The sequence below is a fragment of the Otolemur garnettii genome, unplaced genomic scaffold, assembly GCF_000181295.1.
Source record: "Otolemur garnettii isolate 467f Iridium unplaced genomic scaffold, OtoGar3 scaffold00026, whole genome shotgun sequence".
Lineage (NCBI taxonomy): Eukaryota > Metazoa > Chordata > Mammalia > Primates > Galagidae > Otolemur > Otolemur garnettii.
Genome location: NW_003852421.1, coordinates 20973522 through 20995845, shown reverse-complemented (window position 1 = coordinate 20995845; position 22324 = coordinate 20973522). Strand labels below are relative to the sequence as shown.

The window sequence follows — 22324 nt, the reverse complement described above, 5'->3', positions numbered from 1 at the left end:
CAGACTAGGAAAAAACATTTTGTAAAGGCATTATATTCAGAATATATTTGTTTAAATACTCTCAAAACTCAGTGAGAAAACAACTCACTTTTTAAAATGCCAAAAGATTTGAACTAACATCAACCCAAAGAAGATAGACCATGGCAAATGCACAGATAAAAAGATGCTCAACACGTCATTAGGAAAGTACAAATTAAAACCACAATGAAAAAACACTACATACACGTACCTATTAGAGTGGCCAAAATTAATAAAACTGACCATACCAGCATTGGGGAAGGTGTGGAGGAATGAGAACTCCCACATGAAGCCAGTGGCAAGGTGAAATGGGACAACCACTTTGGAAAATAGTTTGGCCATTCCTCAAAAAGTTAAACACACACCCACCATATGATTTAGCCATTCCACTCCTGGATGTATACCCATGAGAGGTGAAAGTGTATGTCCAAAGACTTGTACATAAATATCCATAGGAGCTTTATTTGTCATAGCCAAAACAGGAAGCAATCTAAATTTCTGCCACCAGGTGAAGAGATAAACAACTTGTGATATAGCTAAAAAAATAGAACGCTACTCAGAAAAAAAAATAAATTATTGATGCAACAATATAAATCCATCTCAAAATAATCAAACTGGGGAGAAAAGCAGACAGAGGAGAGTACACAGTGTATGATTACAATCATATAAAATAATTTTAAAATACAAACTGCTATAGCAACAGACAGCAGACACCTGTAGGCTGGCTGCAGATGGGGAGGAGGGCAGGAGAAAGCGTTTACTGAGGTATACAAGGAAACAGCAAGGTGAGGAGAGAATTCCATATCTTGATTAGGGTAATAGTCTCACGTGTATACTTTAGGTCACTGCAGTTATATATAGCCTAATAAAGCTGTTTTGTAAGATCTATTATTTTCTTAACCGAAAATTCATGTATCACCATATTCCCAGAGAGGCCTTACCTAGCACTGTGTAACAACTGTGAAATGGTAGTGTAAATGCCTGCTGTACAAGCTCTCTAAGGAACAGGACTCTCACGTTTACATTGCCAGCCACCAATAAAGCTAATTAGCTCTTCTCCAACTGAGTCACAGAAATATATTTTCCTTATGAGAGCAAATTTCCAACCCATGTGCACACAGCCACTGCTGAGTCTCTTATTCTGAAAACCCCATCTTCCCTAATCTTGTTTATCCACATTGTCTCAAGAAACTTGCAGTAGTGAAACCAAACTAGAAAACATTTTATGGTTTCAGGAACTCCCGAAAGATCACGACCTTGCAGCGACAGCTCTCTATTGCTCATACTCACCTGAGCTGGCTTGCTACAGGTGACTCCGTGAATCTCCAAATAGCTGAAGGTTAACTCGAGCTACGATGAGGGGAGAGGGAGAAAGAAAGTCTTGTAATGAAGGTTTTAAGACATGTAATTCGAGGTAAAAACACCATAATTAGAAACAGCCCAAGAGCAAATACGATAGTGGGTATCTCCTGAAGGCAGGCTGGTTTAATATCTCCATTCATTCAATAACAGAATAACAACAGAACCTAACTTACCGTATTTCAGAAAAAGTATCATTCACTTTACTGAGGAATGGAAAGGAATTTACATGCTTGACTTTTTTGTACTTCTCAACTATTTATTCAATGAGAAATGAATGTATGAAAGGAACCCTCTAAATGTATTTTTTTCCCTTTTTCACTTCAAAATTTTGCTTCAGAAACTCACATGAGGATAAAGCCACAGTTGCTTTTCCCTTCTTTCTAGCCCCTTACCTCTGTGTTGCAGTCTCACCACTTACCAGTCATTCAATCTTCCTTCTGTCATCTTCCATAAAAATTAATATTTTTGAATAGATTTAGAGAAATAAATCCTTATTTAGCTCAATAAAATCCATACCTATCCAAATAAATTATGGATTTATCTGAATAAATCCATAAACCCACAAAGTATTTAGGAATTTTAAATTGTGCTTAAATTAAATACACATAGTTAACTAAAATCCTCCCCCCTTTCTTTGCATGTAGGTAAATAATTTATTTCCTTTCTATCGATCGTAGCAAGGGTCCTTTCTTCTGTTCTCCTGCAATCATCAGTTCTTTTTCTTCAAACGCTCTGATCTCTCACTCTTAGCCTATTTTCCCTGGTCAATAGTCACTAATCTTTCTCCCAGTTTTGCAGTCCTCCATCCTATTACAGCAAACAGTCACCAGGCATGGGTCTGCAGATAAAGGGGACTGGGTTGGATCATTTTCCAAACCCACCAGAGAGTTAGTTCTGCTCCCTACCATGACACATTAGTAGAATAAATCACAGAGCAAAAATTCCCTGAATCTCCAATCAAACATTTCAAAGTATGGTGATGAGGGCTTTCACTTAGTCAACTGACAGGCACTTGTAGAAAGCCAACTATGTGTCAGCACTGGAACTAGAAAGAGGAATGAGATGTGTATTTTGTCTTCCAGGAGTTAATACAGTGTTGAAGGCACATGTTAAAAACGTCCAGTTAGAGTGGAAGCTTTCTGACCCATCATTATCAGGATTAGTATATGGTTTGGTTTTCAAAGCACATTTAAAGCAGAGAATTATTTTCTAAAAAGTATACCTATCTATCTCTGTAGCTTTAATTTATAAACTTATTTCCACTTGCCATGCTTTAACGTAGTGCCAAAGTTTTTCTCTGAGTTAAGCACACTGGGTGGCACTCAGTGGCCTTTCCTTGTGAGCCACACCCACATGCAAGACTTCCAGCTACCAATTCAACTCAAGTCTCTTTAAATATAGAGAGAAAACTGGAAGACACCTGAAAAGCAACCTGAAGTCAGGAGTTTTCTAGATCAATCACCATGCCCCTCATACTCTTCATTCCCCCCAAACTTTAACAGTTGTCTGGTCTTTAGGACAGTAATATTTTTAAGCAATTCACTTTTATCAACATTCAATTATTTCATAGACATGCTCTTTTTGCACTCATATTTCATTGCTAGGTGAAATATCTTTCATTAAAAACATTTGTTATCATAATTATCACTGCTATGAACAGGTTTGGAAACAAAGCATTGACCCTTAGTGGGCATCTCATTCAATGGGTGGAGAGGTGGGAACAGGTGCACTCTTACAGACTAACAGCTGTGAAAATGCAGCTGCCCTCAGTCAGCATCAATCAGGACAGGAACGGGCACCTTTGGTCAACTTGGTCCAGCCAGGTTAGTGGGAAGTCAATTAAGATGCTTCTACTGCACCTGAAGGCTGTCTGTGGGATAACTAAGTGCTAAAAGTCAGGGATGAGAGGTAATACTTCAGCTAGGCCCTAAAGCAATGGTTCTTAACCTTCCTCATGCTGCTGCCCTTTAATACAGTTCCTGTGGGTTGCGATCCATAGGTTGAGAACCGCTGCCCTAAAGACTGGCTCCAAGTTTGTCAAGCAAACAAAGGATGCAAAGGGAAATTCAGGCAGAAGAAAAAGAATATGCAAAAACTTAGAGGCATTAAAAGAACTAGGACAAGGCAGAAATTAAAAGGTGTAGATCCTGCATGGTCACCAATCAATAAGAGATGACTGGCTGTGTCTATAATTAGTCCCAGGTTATTATTAACAGTAGACAAAGGAGTCACTGAGCCACACTTAGAACCATCACAGAAAGGTTCAAATCATTGTCTCATCTCATCCATGCCTATTTTTATCAGGCCTTTACTCCCAGTCCCTATGACTGATCATTCTCCTTCTCCAGGCCACCCCAAAGACAGTTTAAAGAATGTCACTAGGTTAGATTTATTGGCAGGAGGAAGCAGGAAGACTAGATAGGAATTTGAGACAGATGCAGGCTGCGTGAAGGCTTGAGGACATTTTTGAGACGACAGCACAGATATTGGTGATGGATTAGATAAGAGGAAGGAATTAACCCAGATTATCAACAGCTTTTCCACCAGTCTCTTGCTCATCATTCCCCTAGAAAGGCAGTGCCCATCCCACAGGCAACAGATCAAATCTACATGTGATTATGTGGCTATCCTTTAGCAACTCCTGCCTTTCCCCAGGTAACAGTCCATGATCAGCTTCTTAGATCCAAGCCTAGGTCCTGCCCACCCTTCCAAGCTGTTTTCTTCCCACCAAAGCTTCCACCAACCTTTAGCCCACACTCCAGCTGCCGCAAATCACTGTGATCTTCCAGACTGCTAAACCTTTTGAGCAGTGTTAGACCTCTTATTGGCTTGGCTGGTGTCAAATGACCCCTCAACCAGCCTTCTCTGCAAACCCTTCCCTCATCTGATAATTACCTGCCTAACCCCACCAAAAAAAAAAAAAAAAAAAAAAGCACAGTTGGGATCTTCTTGGGGTGATGGCAAAGTTCTATTCTTCACCTAGGTGTGACTGCAGAGGAATTTGCTTTGTGTTAATAATCGCTAAGACGTAAATCTCAGTTTTGCCCATATTAACAGTATATGTGGTACATTTCACAATAAAAAGTAAAAAAAAAAAAAAAAACATGTTTAATTAATCAACTCCTAAAGAATAGAGAAGACATCTATGTCACAATCGGTGTTTATTTTACACGAAGGTTCTGAACATAATTATTAAACCAGAATATGAAGATTTTACATTGCACATGAAAATCAGCCTTCAGCAAGGGGGGAAACCTGTAAGTACATCATGCATATGTTTTCCCCTTGGGAAAGATCTGCCTTTCTTTATAATGGTGACAAAATCAGAAATCAGAACCAATGTCCAAACTACCCTGGCCAGGCTGGTTGTGAAACATTATACATATGATGAGATGAAGCAAGGCCTTCCGTGAGGAGTAGAGCAAGAAGAGGTTAGAGTAAGTTCATCTAGCAGAAGGCAGGCAGGTGAATTCCCCGTAGGTCATATACCTTCTACTGCATCAAACCATTCTAGGGTATGCATATTATTCAGGAATCTTCTATTCAATAGAATACTTGAATTTTATTAAGCTTATAAAATTTCTTTCTGCAATTAGATTTTTCATCAATGGGACAATGCTTAATTCACTTCCTTTCATCCTGCCTTCAGGCATTTTGTGCATAGGTAGTTTAGTCCAACTTCACGGACATAATAATTGATTTTATTTATAACATTATAAACATACAGACTCACTTTATATTATCAAAAGGTTCTGGGACCAAAAGTCTCATTCTTTGGAGAAACTTTATAAAAGCTAACAATTTCTATGATGAGAGAGAGAGAAAGAAAAAGGAAGAAATGAAAGAAAGAAAGAGGAAGGGAGGGAGGGAGGGAGAGAGGGGCAAGTACCCTAAGCCCTATGACTAGCAAATAGTGGGTTGGTATCTTCCCAAAGTTCAGTGAAAATCATGCAAATCATTAGATTGTAACTCCTAAAAGATCCTTTTCATTTGTATTTGTAACATTATAGTACTCTATTTGGCGCAAAAGTAGAAATTCACAAAACAGTGGCCAAATGTTAATTTTTAATGAACAAAACAGAACCAAGAAAATGAGCAAATAACACTGCATCCTAACACAGTATGGTAAGGCTGAAAGCATCTACCAAACCTCACTCATTTTCCTGTATATGTGGGCAGGGGAGGCAGTTTAGCTCAGTTAAATGTAGAAAAGAATCGGGCATGGTGAGTCTAATTCCACTTTGTCTCATTCATTACTTGTGAATCCTTAGACAAGTCAACTTTGCATCTGTATCACAAAGTTATTGAGAGAATTAAATGACATAATGTACTTAAAATACACTTCAGGGCCATGTACAGTGGCTCACACCTATATCCCAGGACTTTGGGAGGCCAGGGCAGGAGTACTGCTTGAGTCAAGGAATCAATACCAAGACTCCATCCCTGCAAAAAAAATTTTTAATTGGGGGGTATGGCATGTGCCTGTAGTCCCAGTTACCCATGCGGCTGAGGTGGGAGGATCACTTAAGCCCAGGAGTTCAAGGTTACAGGGACCTCTGCACCCCAGCCTGGGTGACAGAGTGAGACCCAGACTCACTTAAGTGTCACTTAAGAAAGAAAAAGATACACTTAGTACAGAACTCATTAAATTCTAGTAATAAGAGTGTAGTTTAGCAGATGCTTTGCAACCAGATTCCCTTGATTATAATCACGGACCACCTACATGTTTAACCTTGGGCAAGTTACCAAACCTCTTTGTGCCTCAGTTTTCTTATATATAAAGTGGACCTATGCTCTCAGGAGATTCTTTTAATGATTAAATTAGTTACTAAAATATCTCTCAATAAATTTTAGTTATCATCATCTTTTTAGGGGGGAAATATCCCAATTCCCTGTTACCATTCAGTCCTTATCCTATAAAAATGATGTAGTTACCATAAACAAAGAAGCCATTACTATACATAATTCATGAGCTATGGGTCCCACCTTTAATTTGCACCATGTTATAAAGGCATCTCATAAAAAAAGTTATATAGATCTTACAAAGAACAGAGTGGTGCCATGTTATTTTTTTTAATAAGCAACATGAGGGGACATGGAGAACAGTTAAGGTGGTTACATCATGGGCAGTGTAACCTTTAAAGTTATAAAGGTTATTTCTCATGTATCTATGGCCTTAGCAAAAATCTGCCAGTACTGGACTGAAGGAAATAAGAAGCAGACCTGAAGAAAGTAGAAATGAAGCCCCAGTTGTGGGAGAAAATCTACTGCGACATAAAGCACAAAATGCTTCACCACTTTTCTCATGATGTCTTTATACAGCAAGAGGAAACAAAGGAGTGAAAAATGTCATCACAAGCTTTGGGTGCTGTCTGGGGAGAAGGGAGGAAAACAGGAGTGTGCTAAGTCTGAACTCATTAGGCTAAATCGTAAGTATGTGAGTGAGGTACGAGCGTGTGCTGTGTTGGAGTATAATTGTGTGTGTGTGTGTGTACACATGCACGCACGTGAGCATGCTGTGCGTGTGTCTTGGAAGGCAGAAAGCTCATCGGTGCTTACCTTGGTGGGGATTCGCGCCGTCACGAGGAAGGCTCGGCATGATGTAAGCACCTGTAAGACAGGGGCAGCAGCGTCAGTGTAAGTTATGGACAAGTGAGCCTGGCGGGTTTTGGTGTTAACCACAGACCTTAAACGAGACAGAAGCCTCAAAAGGCTAGATGGCTTGGCTCCTGCCAAGTAAGAATAATTAATTGACCTGGGACAGCTTCTTGGCCCTATAAAATTCTTTTTAATTTAAGAGTCCTTGTATCAAGGTCTGTATTGAAAAAGTCACCTGTAAAACCTTGAGATGAGAATTCAGCCAGCATTCCAAAGAACCAACAGATTTTGGTTGAGCAAGCAAGACAGGTCTCTGTGTTATTAAAATACAGCCATCTCGCAAATTGTCACAAGCCCCACGATACGTAGTATCCACAGGAAACTTAATGAAAAGGCCAAGTATTCATTCACAATTCCTAAGTTACAACCACCACCCACATTTGCCTTTTGCTTTCCATCCTCTATTCTCTAGCTGAGAAGTTTTACATAAAGCACAGACAGCAAAATCATGCTAAGCTTCAAAAAAATCATCCACAGCTTTCCAGCTACGCCTCTGTCCATCTTAGGGAGAACATTTATGGAAGTTTCCTTTCTGATATTCAGCTAAGAACATACACAGCAGGTGCCAAAAACTATATATACATTTTAAGAAAGAAAAAAACTGTATTAAAATTGTAATACTCGACATATACCAATTAACATTTTTTATCTCATATTACACCTTGTATCTCTTCTAATTGCAGAAATCAAACATGACTTGAGTACTACAATTTTAATATAGTATTTTTCCTTTTTAAAATGTGAATACAACACTTTGGCCCCCACTATATAGTCCATGGGGTCCCCTATGCCTATAGCCCCTTCTTGCCCAGCAAGCTGAATTAGGAGTTTGAATCTTAAGTAGGGAATCCCAGGTCTACAGACTTCACCTCCAAACATCCACTTACAACTTTGATCCAGCCTTGTGAGCCTTTGAGATCAAGAAAGGCTCCAAGGCTTCTCAAGTCCTGATGGAAGAACTGCCTTTTTTGGTGGGGCCTGTAGCTCAGTGGATAGGGCACCAGTCACTTACACAGGGACTGGCGGATTCAAGCCTGGCCTGGGCCTGCTAAACAACAATGACAACTGCAAGCAAAAAATAGCTGGGCATTGTGGCAGGCACCTGTAGTCCCAGCTACTAGGGAGGCTAAGGCAAGAGAATCACTTAAGCCCGAGAGTTTGAGGTTGCTGTGAGCTGTGATCCCACAGCACTCTACCCAGGGTGACATAAGGAAGACCACAGGAAAAAAAAAAGGAATTGCCTTTTCTCATTTTCCAGAGAACTCCCTTCTCACTAAATCCATATTTAGCAAGTGATATTTTTGAGCTAGGCTAAGAATGCTAGATTTGGACAAAACTTTAGAAATGATAAGCCAAGAACACTGGGTCTCCAAGTTGCTAAAAGACTTATCTGAGGTCGCATAGCTTTAACCAAACTCAAACCATATGTGGAACTGTGAATTGAATTTGAGCTTAGTAAGTTAGTGAGTATCCTTCCGTGGTCTGCTTTCAGCCACTCTCTGCAGTCTCCCAATTCCAAACAGACGTAGTGTTTCCTATAAAACCCTTCTTCAAATAATTATAGGTCACCACTGTAGGGAATAACTCAAGCCAGGACTATTTATGAGACAGATGACTAAGAGAAGTAACCCAACCAGGGCTGGGAGAATCTGACAATGAGCAGGTAACAAGGACAGAAGAAAGACGCACAGCACATTTCATGACTTTTTACTCTGCGCGGCGCCTGTGGCTCAAAGGAGTAGGGTGCCGGCCCCATATGCTGGAGGTGGCAGGTTCAAACTCAGCCCCAGCCAAAAACTGCAAAAAAATAAAAGAACTTTCACTCAAATGCCACAGTCACAGTTACGCATAGGACCATTTTTTAAAATCTGATATCATTATTACTACTTGACTTTAGAGTTGACATGTTCTATAAACGTGTTATAGACACCTGATGATATCTATCTTTGAATATTCCATATGCTGTGAACCGAATCATTGCTTTTTCCTAAAGAATCTTTTTTTTCTTCTTTTATTTAACTAAAGCTACAGGGGCAAGAGAATGGGATAAAGCAATGGGCAGCAGGAAGGAAAGGGAAGAAGGAAAGTGTATAAAGTATGGCCAGACAACTGAGTTGGAGCTCGAGAGTAGCCCAATAGCAGCAGAACTGGTCTACTGTTCAAAAAATAAGAGTTTCAAGATGGGGACAACAAGGTATTAACCTTGTTAATGTACAAGGCACTCCTGAACATGGTGTCCGGTGCAATAGAACAGGTTGCATGCCATGAAGCTGTCTCTGAGTAGCACCTACCATTTATCAAGCATTCCCCATGTGCCACGAAAGGGGGGTCTTTGGGTCCACTGACCTATTTAATCTGCACAGTAACCATAATTGTTGCCATTGTTACTCACATGTTACAGATAAGCAAACCAAGACCCAGTGATATAACTCATTTCATGGTTACACAAATAGGACAGAAAGAGAATTCACATAGTAGCCCTTTGTCTTTTAACATCAAACCCTAAGTTCTTAATCACCAGGCTATATTTACATTTACTACCCAATCCTGCTTCCTTGTGCTTTAGCCCCAGTAGACAGTTGGGATGAAGATAAGAAGGTATCTTATCTTCTTATAGATGGTACAGAGCAGCTTGTGACTTGGAGAGACCCACAACTCCCTGCTCCAAAGGGTACATTTATTGACATTGCAGTACGCAGTTTAAAAATATATATATATCTTTTGGGCCGGGCGTGGTGGCTCACACCTGTAATCTCAGCACTCTGGGAGGCCGAGACAGGTGGACTGCCTGAGCTTACAGGTTCAAGACCAGTCTGAGCCACAGCAAGACCCTGTCTCTAAAAATAGCCAAGTATTGTGGCAGGTGCCTGTAGTACCAGTACTTGGGAGGCTGAGGCAAGGGGATTGCTTAAGCCCAAGAGTTTGAGGTTGCTGTCAGCCGTGACACCATGGCACTCTACCAAGGGTGCCAAAGTGAGACTCTGTCCTCCCCCCCCCAAAAAAAACCTCTCTTAAACACAAGAGTCAAACTCTTCCATCATCTGCACTCGTCAATTCTTGGCTAATGTGGCAGTACTCAGGAAATTAAGAGTTTGGAGGCCTTCTAGGAAAGGGTAAGAAAGAATTTTATGGAATGAGAGACACAAGGTTTGGTGTATGTAGTAAGTGTCAGAGAGAAGCAGCATGACAGAAAGAAAGAGGAATTTGGAAAGGAAGATCAAAGGGCACCAGAGACAGGCTTAGCCTGCATTGCCATTTGCCTAGGTCTGGGAGCAGGTTACAAGATCAGAACTCATGTGAAAGGATGAAATATTCACCTTCCCTGAACCAAGCTCCATAGAACATCTAGAGTCTCCAATCTCAGATCATCCCCAGAATATGTCCCATCTTTGAAATACTGATCCTCCCCAACAGTGGAACAGAAAGAATGCTGATGGCAGTGCTCACGAGCACAGCTCCAGGAAGCCACGCCCCACTCTCACCTTCTCTCTTTCTGTTACGTACAAAGAGCCACATGTGCTCCTCTCTTCCAAGGGTACCTGTATGATCTTTTCAAGACTCTTAAGTCCCAAAAAGTTTGCAGAGAGGTATAATATTAGTCAGATCACACAACTCACCTCCAGAAAGGTCCTACTATCACAGGTCAAAGACCTATAATCTGAGAGCAGATCCAGAGAAACCCATCATATCACACCTGGCACATGGCAGCGCTGGAACCAGAAACTGCAACTCCTCACTCCAGGCCTATTATCTCTTCACCCTAACCTCAGATTAGCAACAAGGTTTGAAGCTAAAAGCCCCAGGAACTTGTAGCCTCCTCAATCTTCACAAAAATATATTTAGCTCTACAAACATTCCTTCAAAGGAATCCAGGATCCTTGTACAAGTTAGTGGTGATAACAGCCAACATCTGTTGGATACGCTGTCCTAATAGGTTTGCATATCATATCTCATTGAATCTCCAAAGCACCCCATGAAAGAAACACTACTATTATCCCCATTTTAAGATGAAGAAACTGAGGCACATACAGTAACTGATTCAGGTCCTCCATAAGTAGGTGGCAGAACTGTTAATTCATATAAACCCAGATGATATAGCTCCAGGAACAATGCTCTTAATTACTTATACTAGGTCTCCAATCTTATCTTTCCAAGAACCAGAATTTTCAATAGTCTGCACTCACAGAAATGCAGAGAAGTCATAGAACTTTAAAACTAGAAAGAAGCAAAACAGGAAAAAGGATCATCAATAGAATGAAAAATGTTTGGATATCATAAAAAAAAAGGACCAGTGCCCTATACTCTGTACATGTGCACACTCTCTCTCACCTGCTCTCTTTCTCCATCTCTGTTCTACATGATTCTACACACACACCTCTCAGTCTACCTGTGTCTCTCCTCACTGGCTCCCCATCCTTCCTTCCTTCCCCTCTCTCTGCCCTTACAACCAGTATCCTAATATCCTGACCCCGTCTTGTGCCATCATCTCTTTTCCCTCCCCTCTACCCTTCCCTGCCTTCATTCTGTCCTCCATTCCCAGTCTTTTCTCTATGGGAATCATATATTTTTTTAATGCCTTTTGCAAAACACTAGATAACAGTCAGAGAAGAAATACTGTATTCTGGAAGGGTATTTCATTTGTAACACAGTCACAGAGAAATTTCAACAAAAATGAACTACAAATGATGAGACAGTTTTTGGCATCATTACACAATAAGCACATCGGTAATTAAGTGATTACAAGGTCTCCTGTGTAAATCTAATTAACAAGTCTTAAAAGCTAATCTCAAAATCGGCACCCAAATCACTGAAATACAGCAGCCATCACTAGCGTAAGGCACCAGCTGGCCAGTCCACCCTTTGACAATTGTTGTACTTTGGGGAGTAACTCTTCCACAGCCAACCAGGAGGATCGGATGACCTGTTTGTCTTCTCTTGACCTGCCTTCTCCAGAACCGCCACCAGAGGGGATTTATAGGGACCGCTGACAGAGCGTTAACTAAGGTTAGTACATTTAAAACAAAAGGAGGAAAAAATGCAGTGTTCCTACAGATTCACCTTTTGATTAAAGGTCAACTTTTTGATCACATATAGATACATAAATTTCTAATGGTACTTTCTGTCTTCCCTCTGGCACTAAAAGGGTTCAGAGTCTAGGGCCCCATGTGTCAACTCACTTTTTAAAGAAATATCTCAAAGGCAGCATAAGTATACGGTATCCTTCAAAAGTTGGACCAGGCTGGGCCCAGTAGCTCACACCTGTAATCCTAGCACTCCGGGAGGCCAAGGCAGACAGATTGCCTGAGCTCAGGAGTTTGAGATCATACTGAGTGAGAGAAAGACCCTGTCTCTAAAAATAGCTGGGTGTTGTAGTGTTGTGGTGGGCAACTCTACTACCAGCTACTCAGGATCACTTGAGCCCAAGAGTTTGAGGTTGCTGTGAGCTATGATGCCACAGCATCCTACCAAGGGCAACAGAGTGAGACTCTGTCTCAAAATAAATATGAAGGGAGGAAGAGAGGGACCAAACTAGTCTTTTTGAAAAGAGACCTATCTGTGAAGGAGCCCTGGATTTGTAAAAAGTCCAATAAGCCACAAAGCTCTGTGATAGTTGGTCCCCATTTCTGACGGTCAGCTAGAATCTCCAGGGACACATGGATGAAAAGGGATAGTGAAGAATGGAGGAAACCATCCAAAGTTGACCCAGTCTTTCCTAAGACTGCTCACTTGTAAGCACAATAGTGTAGCAATATGTTAAAGCAATAGTGAAAATTATAAGTACTACTATTCCAAGCAGAACTGTGCCTCTTGCCCTAACAACAACAATTGAGCCAATAAATGGGGCTACGTTCATACCTGGAATCCTAATGGACACAATCTCCCAGGTTCCCAGTCTTAGAGGATTTACAGCACATACGTATATGGCTTCTAGCAGGATTGGGGAGGGGGAATTGCACAGAAAAACTCCTCTCTGATTTACCAGAGATAATGTTTCTCCTGGGTGGCTGGCATAAGAAGCATCTTATTTATTTATTTATTTACTTATTTTTTTGAAACACCGTCTCACTTTGTCACTCTCAATAGAGTTGCAATGTTATAGCTCACAGCAACCTCAAACTCTTGAGCTCAAGCGATTCTCTTGCCTCAGCCTCCCACACAGCAGTGTCTACAAGGGCCAGCCACAATGTTCAGCTATTTTACAGACAGGTCTCACTCTTACTCAAGAGTTTGAGAGGAAGCATCTTAATTATAGAATGACCAATTCTTCCTGTTCTCTCAAGGCAAGAAACATTTTAGTGCTGAGAATCCTGTACAGTTCAGGACAGGAATTCAGGACAGTTATCAACTTACTGTTTGAATTTTGGAATCAGAAAGACTTAGATTCAAATTCTGACTCTGCCACTTTCTGTCTGCATAAAGCTGATAAGGTTAGTTAACCTCTAGAGATTTAGAGGTAACGAAGTTACAACTGAGTGCTTACACCCCTGAAACGCCTCATACAAGAGGTTTCAGACAAGAACATCCCTCTGGGCATGGTACCTATGGCTCAAGTGGCTAAGGCGCCAGCCACATACACCTAAGGTGGCGGGTTCGAATCCAGCCCAGGCCCGCCAAAACAATAATGACGGCTGCAACCAAAAAATAGCCAGGTGTTGTGGCAGGCTCCTGTGGTCCCAGCTACTTGGGAGGCAGAGGCAGGAGACTCACTTGAGTTGGAGGTTGCTGTGAGCTGTGATGGCATAGCACTCTACCCAGGGGGATAGCTTGAGGCTCTGTCTCAAAAAAAAAAAAGAAAAAAAGAATATTCCTCTGCAGACCTGTTACTGTTATGAAGATGAAGTAAAACACAACTGCACACAAAACCCTAGCCCAGCACCTAACATGTCTTTGCTGAATATCAGCTCTTATTACAACTCAAGTATTAACAGCCTCTTAGATTTAGATTCCTAAAGTAAGATAAGTAATTATACCTACTGGATTTGTAAATATTTGTTTCTGTCAACAGAACAAAACAAACAACAAAAACCACAAAGCTTACGAGTCTTCTCCTAGCCTGAAATTTTCCATTCACATCTTTGACCTTGTAGGAGAATTTTCTTACAAAGTTAAAAAAAAAATTAGGAGGCATCAGAGGGCATATATGTGCTTAGTCAAGAAACCTTAACCACAAAGGGCAAGCTATAACTTCTCTACCACCTCCCCAAGGAAGGCCCATTCTTCCACTAAGGCCTTAGCATGCAAACCACATTTTCAACCTCTATAATGAATTTCTTCTCTCTTTCATTGAAATGCAAGCCGCAGCCCAGTTCCCTCTGAGGCTTCTTAGTTCAACTTTTTAACTTCAAAATTGCACTTGGAAACATTTATTAAAATCCTCCTTACTGTTAAGACTCACAGTTTAGCACAGAAGCTTAAATATTCTTATGGTGGTGATATATTATATAACGATGTCAGCTATGGAACCATCTCACTGCACACTTACTAAAAACTGAAATAAATACCTGTTTCACCATCTTAAATAACTCCATTGTCTAAAACCTACTGCTGTGCAGGCAATCCATAAATTCATGCCTCTAAATCCACCTTTTCTCATGCCTTTCTTTTAAGATTGGGCTCTAGGTGCCAAACATTTCACAAATGGCCTTACACCCCTCAAGTGTTCTCTCATTTGCAAGCAAACTAAATGCTGAATGCCATTTAATACTTTCCCTCTCTTCTGAAGTCTCAGCTCCAAGTGCATTACCAATAAGACCTCATTAATCCAAGACGGAAACCTAGGTGAGGGAGAGGCAGGTAGTGAGCCTCCTTATCGCCACTGTGGGGAGTTAGGAGTGACAAAAGCTAACAGACAGACTTAGTTAGGCAAGGTCACCCAGAAAGTTGAAGGAGAGTAAACCTCTCCCCTGGTTCTGAGACTCCTAACACTATACACAGCTATGATGACCACCATAACCTCTAGCCAAAGGAGGACACTTTACCCAAAAGGAAAACCAAAAATATATTGTTTTAGTGCAATTCCTAGCCTCAAATTATTTTTAAAATTGGAACATCATACTTCACAGGCAGCTGTAGGATATACTGTTATTAATAGGTGGGCCCTGGCAAGGTGGCATAGTCTAGTTGAAAGTTACAATCCCTGCTCCAGAGGCAGCATTCTACCCCCTAGTGGTTTTATAAATAAAGTTTTATTGAAACACAGTCATGCCCATTTGTATAAGGTACTGTCTGTGGCTCCTTTCAAACAACAGAGATTTTCTGACTCATAAAGCCCCAAATATTTATAAAACACATTGTCAACCCCTGGTCTAGTGGTTTAGAGGACAAATTGTGAGGTCAGCCTGCCTGGGTTTGAACCCAAGCTTCACTATTTAGTATCTATGTAACTCAGAGCAAACTACTAAATCTTCTCTGTGCTTCAGTTTCTTCCTCTTTAAATTAAGGGGAATAATATGTGTAGTAGCCACACTACAGGGAGCTGGGAGACTTAAATGAATGAATATAACAAAAGTGCTCAGAAGTGTGCTTGCACAAGGAAGTGCTACATAGTAACTGTCATTATTATACACTTATGTTTTAACATTATAATAAAATTAAAATATGTCCATCATGGTGTTAAGCTAACAAGAGAGGTTACCTTCCTGCACTCTGGGTCCATGACTTATACACTCCCTGGGATACTCCCAGTTCTAAGACTCCATCCTACCCCCACTCTTTGGTTTGTTATGGACTTCTAGGAATGACAAGGTCCTCAGTAAATATTTGCTAAGAATTAATTCCTCTGTGGGACCTTGCTCCTTGGAATAACAGATGCTCCCTCAATAGGGGAGTTTGGTTTCCTGACTTTGGTTTCCTTTTCTGATGTCTAGTTTCAGGGGACATCTTTATACTCTTAACAGCTATGTAAATCCATTTCTTTTCACCTTAGTCATTTTTTTTCACAGTACAGAGAAATGGAATGTTTTCATACCATTTATCAGACAGAGATAGCTTCATTCTCTGCACAGTCCCACAGTCCCACTATCACAAGGGCAAGGTGTTATTGAAGCACGAAAGAAACAAACATGTCTAATATTTCCCCACAGGTGATCACAGGAGCCACTACATCTCAGATCCTCTCTTCAAAGCACAAGCTGACACAAAATTCTGGAATCTGCCACACTGATTCTTTTAGAATAATATATTTTAAAGGCAGAGTAAAGACACTCCATTTTTAATGACAGAATTTTAGCAGCAACACACAAACATGACTATGCCTTGACCATGATTCTTAGAAAGGGGCCACCTCTTAGGCTAAGGGTGAAGAAAAGTCAAATACTTAGTTCCAGTCCCAGACAGTCCGGAAAGGTTTCCCGTGAAGGCACTCACGTGTGGCAGGGTTCCTGCCCTGGCCTGTCAGTGCTGGGTGAGCGGTGATCAGGGGCCTCACAATTCTGCATGGGCCTGCATGATAAGAGACCTTATCTGCTCATCACTGTCATATTTGGATTTTAAATAAATATGCAAACAGTAGAGTCACAGTCATGCAAGGAGTACAGAAAAAATGCAACATGACTGTAAAGCTCATATTAACCAATTAATTACCAAAACAGGGCCTGCCAGCCTCTTCCTGAACACGTCTATGAGAGAATCACTGCAACTCAATTCTAGCTAAAAATCACAGAGCTAAGAGGAATCTAGAGGTGACTGTATCTTTTCCGTTTATTTTACAGATGACAAAACAGAGTAGGAAGGGTTAAAAGATTCCTGTGCATCCATTAGGGCGCCCTCTTTATTTTAATTAATATAATTTTAAGCAAAAATAAATATATTTGAAGGAAACGGAGTAGCTTTCATGATCAGAAGTACCACCAGAGCTCCATAGAGACAGAAACCAAATCAACTGAACAGATGGGAGAAACAGGAACTAAAGAGTAGTCCCTTCTGGCTGCCCCTGTAGAATGAATCGACTCCAGTCATTTTTTACCCTAGCAGGATTTCTCATCAAGATCCAAAACTGATGGGGCACAAGTCCCTGTCCTGAGCCTGACAGCCAATAAAGACCACACAGAATTATTCAAAAGAAAACACAGTGACAGCTGTGGCTTGGAGACAAGAGGCACTGACTCCCAGGCAGAGAGCCTGGGTTTGGATTCCCACTAGACTGGCAGTCCCCAACCTTTTTGGCACCAGGGACCAGTTTCATAAAAGACGATTATTTCCACAGATTGGGGGGTGGGGGGTTGAATTCTCATAAGGAACACGCAACCCAGATCCCACACATGCACACTTTCCAGTAGGGTTCACACGCCTATGAGAATCTAATGCTGCCCCTGATCTGACAGGACGCAGAGCTCAGGTGGCGATGTGAGCAGAAAGGAATGGCTGTAAATACAGATGAGGCTTCCTTCACTGACCCACACTTGGCTTCCTGCTGTGTGGCCCCATTCCTAACAGACCAAGGACTGGTACATGGACCAGGGATTGAGGATCGCAGCACTGGATCTCTCACGACTAGCCACGTAACCCTGGGCAGATGACACAGCTTCCTATGGCTCAGTTCCCTCACCTGTAACTGTAAACACCTGGAGACAAGAATCTCACCTCCAAAGATAACTCATGCAAAATACTCAGTCACACCTGGCACCAGAAGTAGTCAAACAAACGTATGTCCTCTGACAAGTGTAATAATAGTGCTAGCTACTGGCTAAGTGGTGGAGCTGGAATAAGAAGTGTCACTTGTTTTCAATTTTAATTCTACAGCTGCAGTCTCTCACCAACCCCTATCATTTCAACTTGCCCATGTTTCCTGGCCTTATATTCTCATCTTCTCAAGCCACAGAGGCAAAAACGACACTTCCTTTTTCCTCTCCTTTTGCCATATTAGTATTTTCATCAAATGAAAAAAAAAAAAACCCACAAATTTTCTTTCCTTCTCTTATAGCAAATTTATAAAATAGTCTCCTACTTTGAAAATACAGTTGTGCACAGCAGGGGGGGGCTTGGTTTAGATTTAATGCCATTAAATAAACAATCAGGGAAAGAGACAGTCTTCATTAAATTTAGTGCCAAGAAATAGGGAGAGAAGAAAACAGAAGATTTGGAGTGATTATATCAAGAAACCCAGGTACAGGCATTATTTATGGCAATGTTTTTCAAACTGAGAGCTACAATCCATTGCTAGGTGGTAGTAAATTAGTTCAGTAGAGTTAAACAAGCATATTAATAAAATAAACTGCAGCAGAAAGGAAAGTCAAGGTATTACAAGTAGAAAATGTAAGTACTGTTTTATGAACTGTGTTCTGAGTGATATATATATATATGAAACTTGTATGCAAGTGTGTGTGCACGTGTGTACACAGTTCTCAATACCAACATAAAACATATTGTTCATTTTGGGTCCAGGCTTTTTTTTTTTTTTTTGAGACAGAGTCTCACTATGTCACCCTTGGTAGAGTGCCGTGGCCTCACGGCTCACAGCTCACAGCAACCTCAAACTCTTGGGCTTAAGTGATTCTCTTGCCTCAGCTTCCCAAGTAGCTGAGACTACAGGCGCCTGCCACAATGCCCGTCTGCTTTTTTGTTATAGTCATCATTATTGTTTAGCAGGCCTGGGCCAGGTTCGAACCTGCCAGGCCCAGTGTATGTGGCTGGTGAGCTAACCACTGAGATATGGGTGCCTGAGCCAATGGGTTCAGGTTTTGACGTTTGATAAACACTGGCCTATGGTACCATATACACCTGTAAGCATAATCCACTGAGAGGTTCTGGATGAGGTTGAGGCAGTGTGGCAGATGACAAGAACATGAGCTTTAAAATCAGACTAAATTCAGAAGAAATCCTAGCTTTTCCATTTTGTGACCTTATGGGGTACTAGGTGACTTGAAATCTCCAGGCTGCAGTTTCTTCAATTCTAAATTGGAGACAATATAGACCCTAGTATAAGAAGTACAGATAACCTATCAAGCGCCAAGCTACTATAGATACTAATATAAAAGGAGCCATTACAATTGTTCTCATACTTATAGAATATAGTTCTGAAAGTGATCTATAGGGATATAAAACTGAGAGCTACAGAGATGTATGTATACTTGTTAGAAAGAGAGCCAATAGGCAGCGCCAGTACCTCAGTGGGTAGAGTGCCAGCTACATACACCAATGTAGCCAGGTTCAAACCCTGCCCAGGGCCTGCTAAACAATGATAACTGCAACAAAAAATAGCTGGGCATTGTGGCAGGAACCTGTAGTCCCAGCTACTTGGGAGGCTGAGGCAAGAGAATCTCTTCAGCTCGAGAGTTAGAGGTTGCTGTGAGCTGTGATGCCATGGCACTCTACTAAGGGTGACAAAGTTAGACTCTGTCTCAAAAAAAAAAAAGAAAAAGAAAGAGAAGTAAGTCCAGTAATCCAATGTAGCGATCTCAGCCTTGTTCACAACACATCATCTCCAGGATGTGACTTAAGTCAGAGCGAGAAGTTGATTTCCATGGCAACTATAATCTATCTAAGAATTAGAAGAGAATTTCCATTCTGTGTGATGATATAGTAAAACCTAATATAAGGGAAGATGGGCTTTGAACCCAGAATAATCTAAATTTACTTGCCACCTCTCTCACACATCAACTACCTAACCTCTCTGAATCTTATTTTTCCTACCTATAAAATGGGCACAATACAGACTCTGTAGGATGGTTGTGAGGATTAAACGAGATGGAAAAAGCCTAGCACTATGACTAGCTCTCTCCTGGACACAATGAACTTTATGCTAATACCTGGCTCACAATCTCTCCATAGACCCACCCCCTTCTGTCATCAGAGGACAAGGTACGCATCTGATTGCCCAGAGCCCCAGGCACTGAAGATGCACTGCCCCGGTTTGATTCTGGCTCCACCAGTCTCAAGCATGGATGGTTTGGGGAAAGGCTTCTCTATTCCTCACTTTCCTCACCTGAAAAATAAGGCATCATAATATACACTCCAATGGAGGTTGTCATAAATATTAGACAAGGCAATGTACATAAGGTGCCTAGCAAAGTGCTGGTAATAGTCAGTGTGGGCATCATGATTTGTGCATCCCTACAGACTTGATAATCAGGAGCCTTTCTTATTCTTGGACCTTCTTGTCATACCCTGGACCATGTCAGTTATGGCTTTAAACCATGTGTAGGATCTCTAATTCAGGCATCCCACTGTCTGCCCACAACCTTTTGATTTCTACTTAGGAATAGCTTGTTAGAAACACAGTCTGAGGCCCCCAACTCGATCTGTTGAATTAGAATCTGCATTTTTCCACGATCCTCAGTTGATTCATAATGTACACTTCAGTCAGAGAAGCACTCAGAGCCAGTCTCTCAACTATTCCCACCACCTCCATTTATTGTCCTCACCACTGTCAGGTCATTCTCCATCGGCCCTTACCTACCTTCATGCCCTGAAACCCAACTGAAATCATTCCTCCATTGTTAATACCCTCAACCTTCATGTTTCTTGTTCTTTCATTATACACACAGAATAAAACCTCAACCCTGGATGAACCCACCCTCGCAGCCTATTCCATGCTTGCAGTGGTAGCTGCCAAGCACAGCTGGAGAACTGATTTAACTCAGCAAGCTGATTATACTTCCTCCATCTGGGAAGATGACTTTTGCCTCCTACTTCACAGAGAAAACAGAAATTGTCAGAATGGTATCACTTACCATCCCACCCCAAACTTCCACAACTGCCTGCACCTGCATCCATCCACGCTTCCTTCCTCTGCCTTCACCTGGGCTCTGGATTACATCCCACCCAACTTTGCAGGAACTTTAAGCAACCAGCTATGTCTTCTTTTCCACATCTAAATATCCAAGTACATAGCTATTTAAATCCAGAGCTATATCCCTGGATCCTACATACCTCTGGCAGCTCTTTTCTAACTCCCTCCTCCTTTGAGCTCAACTCCTCAAAAAATGAATCTGTACTCATGGTCTCTAGTTTCTTGCCTTGAATTCACACCTCTAGTGTTCAAAATTGGCTTCTGTTCCCACATTTCCACTGAAATTGCTCCTTCTGAAGTCCCAATCACCTCTGGTCACTAAATCCAATGTGTGTTTCTCAGCATTTTCTAACTAGATTTCTCCTTAGCATTGGACACAGCCTTCCATGTTTGAAGTTGTATTTTCCACAAGTTTTCCCCCTGCCTCTTTCGTCATTCTTACTTGCTCATTCTCCATTCCCTGCTACAATTCGTTCTCTTCCATGACTTCAATCAATCCCAGATGACTCCTAAGTTCACGCACAGCCCCAGACCTCCCTCAGATCTTCAGATCTATTGATCTAACTTGTCTCTCCACCCTTAAACTTAGCATGTTAACTACAAAACTCATGATCTTTATCCAAGAAGCTTTCCCACCTCCAAAAGCTCAGTAAGGAGCATAGCCACGAGTATCTTTGATCTTTTCTTTTTTTTTTTTTTTGCAGTTTTTTTTGGGGGGGAGGGGGTGGCCAGGGCCAGGTTTGAACCCTCCACCTCCAGTATATGGGGCCAGTGCCCTACGCCTTTGAGCCACAGGCACTGCCCACCACTCAGTTTCTTAAGCCAGAAATTCAAACACTGCCACCTTCACTTTCTATCTCATTCTTCAATTTTAGCACAGTTTACCTCCTTAAATACTTCTTTCGATCATCCATCCCCACTGCCATGATATGCTATTCCAAGCCACCATCATCTTGTTCCTGGACCACCTGCAATATAGCTTTCTAACAGACCCACTCTTATTCTCTCAAATCAACTTCCCTCTAGATCAGCAGGTCTCAATCTGTGAGTTGCAACCCACAGGAACTATATTAAAGGGCTGCGGCATTAAGGTTGAGAACCACTGCTCTAGATCTTACAGTGATATTTTGATGTAGTTTTTGTTTGTTTTGAAACAGGATCTTGCTCTGCTGCCCAGGCTAGAGTACAGTGGCATTATCATAGTTCACTACAATCTCAAATTCCGGGGCTCAAGTGATCCTTCTCCTTGAGAGACTGGGACTGCAAGAATGTGCTTCACTATGCCTGACTAATTTTGTAATTTTTTTCCTTTGGTAGAGGAGGTCTTGCTATGTTGCTCAAGCTGGTCTTGAACTCCTGTCCTCAAGTGATCCTTTTGCCTCAATCTCCTAAAGTGCTAGGATGACAGGTGCAAGCCACTACACCCGGCCTTAAAGTGATCTTGTAGAACGTGAACACTGTCACATCCCTTCTTTGCTTGGGCTCTTCAGTGGATCTGCACCCTGCATTAGCTCCTGCCTCCACCTTCAGCCTTGGGCTCTTCAGTGGATCTGCACC

General features: G+C 41.5%; 1 protein-coding gene across 1 annotated transcript in view; it reads right to left on the bottom strand.

The window, feature by feature from the left end:
• CARMIL1 (capping protein regulator and myosin 1 linker 1) overlaps window positions 1-22324 on the bottom strand; it is a 352275-nt gene that overhangs the window by 197816 nt on the left and 132135 nt on the right. The window contains exons 3-4 of the mRNA XM_003788342.2: window positions 6940-6990; window positions 1309-1368 (exon numbers count right to left, since the gene is read on the bottom strand). Coding sequence (XP_003788390.1) covers window positions 1309-1368; window positions 6940-6990 — 111 coding nt within the window. The remainder of the gene's footprint in view (window positions 1-1308; window positions 1369-6939; window positions 6991-22324) is intronic.